This window comes from Stegastes partitus, unplaced genomic scaffold, assembly GCF_000690725.1.
Source record: "Stegastes partitus isolate 25-593 unplaced genomic scaffold, Stegastes_partitus-1.0.2 Scaffold1385, whole genome shotgun sequence".
NCBI classification, from domain to species: Eukaryota; Metazoa; Chordata; class Actinopteri; family Pomacentridae; genus Stegastes; species Stegastes partitus.
In genome coordinates this window covers 70,407-80,842 of record NW_007579116.1, presented here as the reverse complement: position 1 = coordinate 80,842, position 10,436 = coordinate 70,407, and the positions used below count along the sequence as shown (strand labels likewise).

The 10,436-nt window shown below is 41.6% G+C and overlaps 1 protein-coding gene across 2 annotated transcripts; it reads right to left on the bottom strand.

Annotated features, from left to right (window-relative positions):
- Positions 1-318: 318 nt before the first annotated feature.
- LOC103370203 (aldehyde dehydrogenase, dimeric NADP-preferring-like) lies at positions 319-10,404 on the bottom strand. 2 transcript variants are annotated; one of them, XM_008299170.1, is made up of 10 exons: positions 10,045-10,404; positions 7,494-7,660; positions 7,178-7,409; positions 4,988-5,073; positions 4,511-4,719; positions 2,772-2,889; positions 2,540-2,681; positions 2,281-2,447; positions 2,077-2,176; positions 319-1,017 (listed from the first exon to the last, which is right to left on the bottom strand). In XM_008299170.1, the coding sequence occupies exons 2-10, from the start codon at positions 7,647-7,649 to the stop codon at positions 698-700; spliced, it is 1,530 nt and encodes a 509-aa protein (XP_008297392.1). In that variant the 5' UTR covers positions 7,650-7,660; positions 10,045-10,404; the 3' UTR covers positions 319-697. The 2 variants fall into 2 exon arrangements, with proteins under 2 accessions (XP_008297392.1, XP_008297393.1); XM_008299171.1 differs by having other exon boundaries at positions 7,494-7,657.
- Positions 10,405-10,436: the final 32 nt, after the last annotated feature.

Sequence of the window (10,436 nt, the reverse complement as noted above, 5' to 3'; positions counted from 1 at the left end):
ACTGCTGTCTGCCAATTTGTGCACAGATGCTCGAACAGCTTTAACACTGCTATGTTTGGTACTGACACTAAGCGTATCATCTCTTCAGTTTATGATATGATCACTTCTCACAGTGAATGAAGTGCAGACAGTGTCCTCTGGAGGTCACAATGGGAACAGACTGTGTGGACCTGACAGCTGAACTGTATGTGCATAGATATACCCTGAGCTCTCTGGTTTGTTACCCAGCTAGCCGAACTGCAATCATCCAATAAAGGCTTAAAATTTCCCTCCAAAAAACTATTTTTAAAGAAAAAAAAAAGGCAAAATAAAACAGAATATGATCATATATGAACAAGTCTTTTAATTTTGGACAAAACAAGCAAAATACATATTTTATCTGCACAGTCCTGTAAGTCAGCTCTGGTTTCTGCATTTATAATACATCCTCAAAAAGTGAATGTTATTCTCTAATAATAAAAAAAAGAAGAAAAGAATAAAGGACAGAACTGTTCATACAGTGTTAAACCTTGTTTGCTTATTTGCTGAATACATTTGATTCCAAACAGACACACAGCAAATACAAGTTAGTTTAGAAGGTTATATCTTTCTTTTTTTTTTTTACTTTATATCTGATTATAAAACAAGACGCAATGTGTATTTTGAACATAGAACTAACTGCAGCAGGCACTTCTGTTTATTTGGAGCTGGGGTGTCTCTAGAAGTAGTTATAAAAGCCCCTCCAGTACCAGCAGGTGCAGTTGAGGCCTGCAGCTATGAGCAGGATGACCAGCAGAGTGACGAACAGGCCAAAGCCGATGACGGTGGCGGCGATGGCCCAGATCAGCGTCCTCTTGGACATGTCAATCAGAGGTGACTTGAGGGCCATCCGCACCCTGCGCGCCCGCCGGCGGTCCTGAGGAGGGTACCGGGCCAGGTTAACACTCTCCATGCCCAGCTTGCGGACCAGGCAGGCTCTCTGGTGACTCAGCTGGTCAAAGGTGTGTTTGCCGTGGTAGCGGCCCATACCACTCTGTCCTGGAGGGGCGACACACAGGTGCACAGTCATGAGTCCAGAAAGAGTACTTTTCACGTGAACATCCAACCTGGAGAATGCGTGATCCATTATCTATACACCGCTTAATCCTCATTAGGGTCGCGGGGGGGCTGGAGCCTATCCCAGCCGACTCAGGGTGAAGGCAGGTGACACCCTGGACAGGTCACCAGTCTATCGCAGGGCTACACTTAGAGACAGACAACCAAGCACACTCACATTCACACCTACGGACAATTTAGAATCATCAATTAACCTCAACATGTTTTTGGACTGTGTGGGAGGAAGCCGGAGAACCCAGAGAGAACCCACGCTGCACGGGGAGAACATGCAAACTCCACGCAGAAAGATACCGGGACGCGAACCGGCAACTTTCTTGCTGCGGGGCAACAGTGCTACCAACTGCGCCACCTTGCAGCCTAGCATGATCTTTCATACAAAAAGAAAGCAGGAAGAGAAGGGCTTTTATCTTGAAGGAAATGTGGATTTGTGAGCCCATCTGACACTGTAGCGTTTAATTTGGTCATTAAAAATGTGTCCAGCTGCTTCAGCACTGTAGTGCTTCAGGCCTTTTCCAAAATGGGAACTTAGCACTACTAAACAGAGACTGTTTCTCCGTGTGTGAACGCAGTGGAAAAACAAAGCAGAACCAGGCGCCTGCTCTACCAGCTCTCATGTACAATTCAGTTCACATGAAGCTCATGAGATGTGACACAAATCCATAAGATGTGGTTGTGTGCACTAAACACTACATCATACTTTACTGTTTAACACTTATTAGGCAAATAAAGAACACGTTTAAGAGCTTTATATAAACAATACGTGAGACGTCGGATGTCCAGCTTCACAAACACTGGGCTGCTTTTGCACTGCAGACAATTCATTCTGTTTTTTTCAGTTGAGAGCAGTTTTTCCACTTTTTCTGTGTATAACATATCTATGTGTTTGTATTTTTAAATGAAAATCTAGCTCATGCAATTCTCTCATAATGAAGTTTACTTAAATTAACATGCACATAATAACACACTTTGAGTTTTTCTTACCAACACCACCAAACGGCAGAGAGCTGACTGTGTAGTGCATCATGACATCGTTGACTGTCACTCCTCCACTCGTCGTCTCCTCAATCATCCTTTTGCTTGCCTTTAAGAGACAGAAGGAGAAGAATGGACAGAAAGACAGTTCATGAAAAGCAGCTGAAAAGATTAAAACCCGCTGTAGGATTTCTCCTCCCTGCTGCATCTCACCTTCTTGTCGGTGCAGAAGATGTAGAGAGCCAGCGGCTTCTCTCTCTCATTGATGAAGTTGATGGCATCATCCATATCACTGACGGTAACTATGGGCAGCAGAGGGCCGAAGATCTCCTCCTGCATCAGCCTGGACTGGGGGGGGACGTCCTTCAGCACTGTTGGGGCTTCAATTACAACATCAGCGCTCATTTAGACAGAAATATATACAAGTTTGTCTAATCCACACGAACAAGGCATTAAAAATGTATCTTCCCACCAATGTAGCGCTGTGAGGAGTCACTCTGTCCTCCCACTACAGGAGTGTAGCCCTCCATCAGACCCATGATTCTGTTGAAGTGTCGCTGGTTGATGATTCGGCCATAGTCAGGTGAGCATTTTGGATCGGCACCATAAAATTCCTGCGATGGATCAAGAAGGTCTTGATAAAGCGCCACACTGCAGTTTCACCAGCATGCAAGCTGTCAGGTTAGAGTACGGTTAAAAATTACCAGTAGAGTTTGTCGGATGCACTCCACCACCCGGCCCTGGATGCAGGGCTCACACAGGATGTAGTCTGGAGCGATGCACGTCTGGCCGCAGTTGACAAACTTTCCCCACGTGACACGACTGCACACAAACCAGGCAGAGGAGCACAAATATACACGGTTCATTTACACTTTAACCAGTAAACAATGTGAATGTTTCCGTGTTTTAGGGCTTTAAAGAAGTCACATTCAGGTACATCTGTGCATGTGTAGACAAAAAGAATGCACTATTGCATGGTGAGGTGAAAGATCATACTAACAGTTTGCGTCTTTTAACTCATCCATCCATCCATCCATTATCTATACGCCGCTTAATCCTCACTAGGGTCACGGGGGGCTGGAGCCTATCCCAGCTGACTCAGGGTGAAGGCAGGCGACACCCTGGACAGGTCACCAGTCTATCGCAGGGCCACACTTAGAGACAGACAACCAAGCACACTCACATTCACACCTACAGACAATTTAGAATCACCAATTAACCTCAACATGTTTTTGGACTGTGTGGGAGGAAGCTGGAGAACCCGGAGAGAACCCACGCTGCATGGGGAGAACATTCAAACTCCACGCAGAAAGATTCCGGTGTCCCTACTGGGACGTGAACCGGCGACCTTCTTGCTGTGAGGCAACAGTGCCACCAACTGCCCTCTTAACTCATTAACACCTTAACATTCACTTCCATTTTCAAAACAATAACTTGGAGCTTAGAAACATTTTCTTCAGTGGACTCTAGTGGTGAAAACCCTGACTTTGAGTCCAGAAATATGTGTCACTATCGACTACATAAAAGGTGTGAATTCAGTTTTGCTGTGTATGCTCTCTTACTGCAACACAAGTGACGATTGTTTCTGTGGTATTTGTATCTTGAAATGGTTTTAGAAACTTTCAAACACTGTCCAGTTTTCCAGTGTGATTCAGAATGGGCTGATGTCATTCACAATATAGGCTCTTATTCAGGCTGATTAGTGTCATATAAACATAAATGTGAATCTATTTGCATTGTTTCCATCTTTTTTTCCAAATTTCTCAGTGAACTTTTCTAACTTCCAACTAGTCCCTGGTTCCTATGTAGTTCTCTACACACTATGAAAGTACACTTGCAGAGAGAGCTATTTTTATATAGAGTAACTCATTACAGTGTCATCATGGTCATGGTCACGTTAACGAGGAATGGTCTTTGTATTTTATGGCATTTAATGTTACGCTGACACCTGAAAATCGGCAGGATTAGGTTGCAACAAAGGTTAATGTTCAAGGGCCTTCTGTCTGACAAAAGTAATGGCAACACATTCTTAAGCTGGTTTTAAGTCTCCTAAGCACTGTTTTTATCATAGCACACTGAAATAAATGGACGTTGATGCCTTCTGATAGGGAAAATGACTTAAAATGATTTTGTACTTAATGGCTGCAAAACATCAGCACAGTCTTTGAAAAGTTGCAACTTAAATGAACCAAAATAAAATAACGTCCAACAAATCATTGCTTCAGTATTTCTTAAAAACTTTCCGTCATGTGCAGTTCAGTGATAACGGGTTCCACTGAGGCATCCACTTTAATAGGTACAGCCGTTAAATCTGTTGCATCTTTGCCCTTTTTGGTTCCTGAACCTCCACACATCACCTTTCAGCAGCTTGAGGCCTGTATTTGAGTTTATGTCAGTGTTGAGCTCTGAGTATGACTGCTGGTGATGTTGACGAGCAAGTTACCGGCAGGCGATCCGGACATCACAGTCCTTGTCGATGTAGCAGGGGCTCTTCCCTCCCAGCTCCAGCGTCACTGGGGTGAGGTGGCGAGCTGCAGCTTCCATCACAACTTTGCCCGTTGTGCTGCTGCCTGTGTAGAAGATGTGGTCAAACCTGAGCCGCAGCAGCTCCTGGGTCTCTGACACTCCACCCGTCACCACTGGGTACAGATCCTGGAAAAAAAAAAAAAAACACAGCAAAGATTTATTATTTTTTATTTATTGTCTACAAGAACTACGGGGTCAAAAATATCAAGCATAGTTGAAAATGAGGCGAGCTGAGGATGATGTAAACACATGAGTCATGATGGAGTCCCATCATGAAGTGACCACTTGGCACTGGGCTCAGAAACATGTCGTGTATTGTCTTGGTATGAGGCTTTAACGTGAAGGCTGCTCTGCCCAACACTATTCCAACAACAATAGCAGCTGGTGTTCAGACCTTGTCAAGATAGCGAGGCAGCAGCGCCCGGAGGAGGAGGGACGAGTACTCGCTGAGCTCTGACGGCTTCACCACAGCTGCATTGCCTACAGAGAGAGAACACGGGTTTCTGTGAATGGGATGAGATCACTGAGTGACGCACAGCTGACAAGTAGGAGGGTGAGAATGCAGAGATGGGAGGGAAGTCAAGTGAGGTCCGACCCGCAGAGCAGCACGATACTTGTCTTGATATTTTTCTCAACACTGTGCCGCAAAATATAAGATGTAAATTAGCTGATATTTTTATAAGCCTACAAAGGCAGGGAATGGTGACTGCAGAAGCAGAGGTGAAAAAAAAGTTTCAAGGCATGATGGTGAGCTGTAAGTCTGTGAAGTCTGAATGAGTCTGAAAAACGCTGAATGTGTTCTTCCAGCTTTTGCCAAATGTGATTTAAAAAACGCCCAGAGATCTGTTTCGCTCGGTGTTCATATATCCTTGTGCTTTTTTGTTAACCACTAAAATCAGCTTAATAAGAAGACATAAAAATCTGAACATTGAGGTTTAAATCAAAGTTTTTAACCTTAACATGTAAATATATTATTTATGTGCTTTTACATGTCCTAACCTGAACCCTCATGAGTGAAGTAAGCAGTCAGCACCATGGCTGAGCTTGAAACTGCAGTGTAGTGATGACAGCCTCAACAACACACATTCAGACTTCCAGTGTTTCATATGTAACAAACTTAAAGAACAAATCCTGCCAGCTTGCAGGCTGGAACTTTCTGTGTCATTATTATTTAGAATCGTTGTAATATTGTTGTAATGTTGTGTAATTATTTGTATATATAATCACCGTGAAGCACAGAGTAGTTTCACAGTGTTTGAGAGAGCTGGTGTGCTGAGCTGCAGGGAGTGGGAGTGGGTGGGTGGAGAATGAAGTAGGGACTTCATAGATCTGCATGTTAGAGAAAGCGGTTGTGTTAAGTTACAGATGATCTATTTTAGTTAGGAAGTTATTTTCATATTTTAAAAAATATGTATAAAAAATCCAAACATATAATTTTGATACACAGAGATGAGTTTTTAGGGATTTAATCAACAACCGGAGAAGGACATTAAGAAAGTAGTTACTGCATTTTGCCTTCATAGGACAGAGCTGTTGTCTCAAAATGTGCCCATTATACCCTAAATACAAGGTATATGTATTACATTACTTACTCAAAAATGTTTTAAAATGGCATAACATGCTATAATCATCTCTTATTCAACTGACACTTGTGTCAATATAAATCACACGTTATTTTAAATGGTTTGATATAAAGTTTGAATTTTCCCAAGTGTTATAAACGTAGACAACAGGAACCTTTCGGCAGCAGAAGCAACACTTAGAACCAACAAATCAAATCAAATTTCTTTTTAAGGCTACTTATACATTTTACATGTGCATAAAAAAGGTTATGAGGTATAAAAATTGATCTTCTGTTGTTAGATAGTTAACCAACTACATTAAATAAACACTGTTCACTCTCAAAAAATATAGATTTGAGATGTTTTAATATGAAAAAAAGGATTCAATAAAGGTATCAAATTCCTACAAAAAAAAAAATCCCCCCCAAAAAAAGCATTTGTAAAGGTCCTTCTTACGTACTGACTGTGAATAAATGACTTTTCTGGCATCCATTGTTCGTGTTGTTGCACATGGTAGCATGTGACAATTGCACTTTTTCATTAATACATGAGAGCGACACAGTGAGAAGGTCCTGGGTTTGATTATGCGCCTGGGGTCTTTCTGTGTGGAGTTTGAATGTTCTCCCTGTGTCTGCGTGGGTTCTCATCGGGTTCTCCAGCTTTATCCCACAGTCCAAAAACATGTTGAGGTTAATTGGTGATTCTAAATTGAATGTGAGTGTGTTTGGTCGTCTGTCTCTAAGTGTGGCCCTGTGATAGACTGGTGTTCTGTCCGGATGTACCCTGCCTTCACCCTACAAGGGATAAAGAGGATTATGTATATCTGTTCTATAGATAATGGATGGATTGATTTATACATGAACCTCACAGAATCCCCAGTTTAGCCGCTCTACTCTTCAGCCTGAGCAAAGGTCAGGTGTGTTCAGTTCAGACTTTCAGTATCACTGCTATCAGGGGTCCACTCGACTAAACCACCAACTATAAGCAGTTATTGAGCGACTGGAGGCAGAAAAGCTCCTTACCTGCAGCAATAGCTCCAACCAGCGGCTGCAGGGTGACAGCCCAGGGGTAGTTCCAGGCCCCGATGATGAGCACCACTCCCAGAGGCTCCGGCTGGATGTAAACCTCATCTCTTAGCGTGAACAGGCTCCTCTCCACCGACCGAGGAGCTGCCCACTCTGCCAGCTTATCTATAGCCAGCTTGATCTCGTTCTCAATGCCGATCAGCTCCAGGAGCGGCGTGTCGTACTGGCTCTGTGGGAAACCCAGCACACTGTCAGTCAGGCAAGCAAGAAGATAAAGATCTTTTCTTCACAAGTCTCCTGTGTGTCTGCTCACCCTGTTGATGTCCTGTTTCAGAGCAGTGCAGATCTCTGTCTCTTTCTCAGTGATCATCCTCTGCAGGGCATGAAGCTGCTGCAGTCTGAACTCCACAGGCCGAGTTCTGCCGCTCAGGAAGGCCTCCTTGGCCCGATGCACCACCTGCCTCTCCATGCAGACACCTACTGGAGGAGCAGCGACAAGCCATAGTCCATCACATGCTGAATGACATACGAGCATGTTCAAAAAAAGCTTTATTTAAGCAGGACAGGAATATACATTTCCGTACATAATATATCTAACAAAACAACAGTCTATTGCCAGCAATTTTAAAACCTACACCTGTAAACCATACTCTTATCCAATACAGGTTTGTAGAAAGATAACACAAGTAATTTTGGAACTGTGTTGTACTGAAAAGTAGCCTATAAGGCATGGAAGCAAAGTGAATATTGTGACAGTATCTTTCCAGGAATATTTATCATTTTTAAACTTTCTAGTAGGTATTTACACAGTTAACACCAATAGTTTGTGTACATGTATTTCAGAATTTGGCTCTTGAAGTAATTTTCAGAATACTCAATAGATGTTTTTTTTTTTTTTTTTTTTAAAGAAGTCTCATTTTACATATTTAATCCCTTTAAATAAATCTAGAAACGAAGAATCTCTAGAATCTCAAAACGATCATGTGCTATTATGACAATATGTGCTATTATTATTATGTGACCTGAAATCAAACTGTTTTTAAACATACCTGCATTGAAAATTCTTTGCAAACATCTAAGCATCTCAATTGTGTTGTGACATTAATGCAGCCTTCAATAACACACATGACAAACACCAAGTGTGACATCTGACAACAGAAAACAAAATATTTGTGCTTGGAAATTGTAAAGATGTATATTATTTTCTATAGACTATTGCATTACATGCATTTATAAACTGAATCAAACTGAGTGTAGCTTACAAGGAGCTGTTAACAGTGATGCATGCATTTAGTAGCTCTTGGCTGTACTACTGTAACTCCCTGTATATGAAGCTGACACCGTCCAAACTTACCTGAATAAAGATATTTCAGAATGCAGCTGCCAGCTCTGCCTTTCATGGCTCATTTGCACTGGTTACCAATGAAATATAGAATTTAGTTTAAAGTTTTACTTTTTGCTTTTAAAGCTTGGTACAATGCATAAGCAATATGTTAACTCAGCTTTTTGCCTGTAAGGCCACTTAAATCATCCTTACCATTCACACCTTAAACCAAAAGTTAAATAGGAGTTCTTCCGCTCCACAGTCAATGATGCGTTTGCTTAAATAGAATCTTTGGGTTTGTTGGGTCTTCCATGTACAATCTTGCAGGGCAATAACACTTATTTTTAATTTAGGTAAATCAAACTACTTCAGTATCCATCAGAAGTGAGTATATTTCTATTAAACCAGATCCACTCTGTGCTATTTTTGAAGTGACCCAGACCTTAACTTGCCAAACTCTATGTTAAAAGTCTTGAAATTTTCATTTTTATTGGCCAGACGAGCTGTTTTGCTCAAGTGGAGGGACTCCTCATCCCCTTCACATTCCTAATGGTTCAAAGATGTAATGTCCCGTATGGATTTGAAAAAGATCAGGTATACAATTCAAGGTTCAGAAAACAACTTGTATAAACTGTGGCGTCCTTTTCTGGATTTCCTTGAAAGACCCTCGACAACTGCCACTGAGTAGCTGAGTAGCCTAAGATTCTGATGATATTTCTAGATGGTACCATAAAGGCCTGTGGATATACCAAAAACAGTCTGACAAGATGACTCCCATCTGCAGAAACTCAGCAGTAGACGAATAATCCAGCATGACAATCATCCAAGGCACAAAATTACATGAGAGTTTCTATAGAAAATAAAAGTAAAAGCTATGACCTGTAGCAAGCATGTCCCCTGGTGTGATTCCAGTGAAGCACCTGTGGAGTGTTTTGAAGAGAAACTAAAGCAATATAAGCCAGAGAAGACTCTGTCTCCAAAAAAGACAGAACAAACATTTGTGCCACCTTGGTGTCCTGTATGCTGAGGATTGATTTGTAATAAAGGTGGACAAAGTATTGAGAAAGTAAAATATTTGACTCCAAGGAATGACAGATGTACAGTATTTTGTTACAGAGTTTCTATATCAGCCATGTATTATTAATATGGCAAATCTAATTTTTATAACAAAGTATGGTTGATTTAGGAGTAATGCAATTTTTATAATGTGATAAAATCTTGAATAATTTGACCTTTTATTAATATTGCACAAGTGTACACACGTTTGTTAATTGCTGTATATAATATTGTAGTAATTAAAATAAACTTAAGTCAGATACATTACATAATTAGTAATAGACGATTTTTATTATTTTACATTTTTAGGTCAGATTTTTCTTTTTTAAAAGCATGTGGCGCAATTTGTCCGTTTATATATTCGGTATATTATTTTTTTGTTTTTTGCCAAATTGACAATGAAGTCGGTTCAAGTCAACAGATCGACGACATATCGCGATATCGCGGGATAAAGTGAACGTCTATAAAGAAGCATTCAACTTACTGCAGTCCAGAGAAGCTCAAACTAACATCCAGCGTGTCCTGTACCAGATGCGATGTGACCGCTCCTCTGATCTCACTGCGGTCAGATGTCGACGCTGTGCGGACTCACCGATCCACCGACTCTCATTGTGCTCTGAGCATCAGCGCGCTGCTCTGGGATCAGTTTACCGGAGAAGCTGCGCACTGTGACCGCAGCTTCATTCACATCCACACTGGAAGCCTTGATAACATCACAGCCCCCACACTCAACCCCCCCAACGCACACACACATGTACAGCACGTTTACATTCAATACTGAAGTCTAGCTTCCTGCTGCTTGGTTTCTTATTTCAGTCCTTAGTTGTACTTCTTAATAACCGCCTACTACTAAGAGCAGCCAACTTATAAATTCCA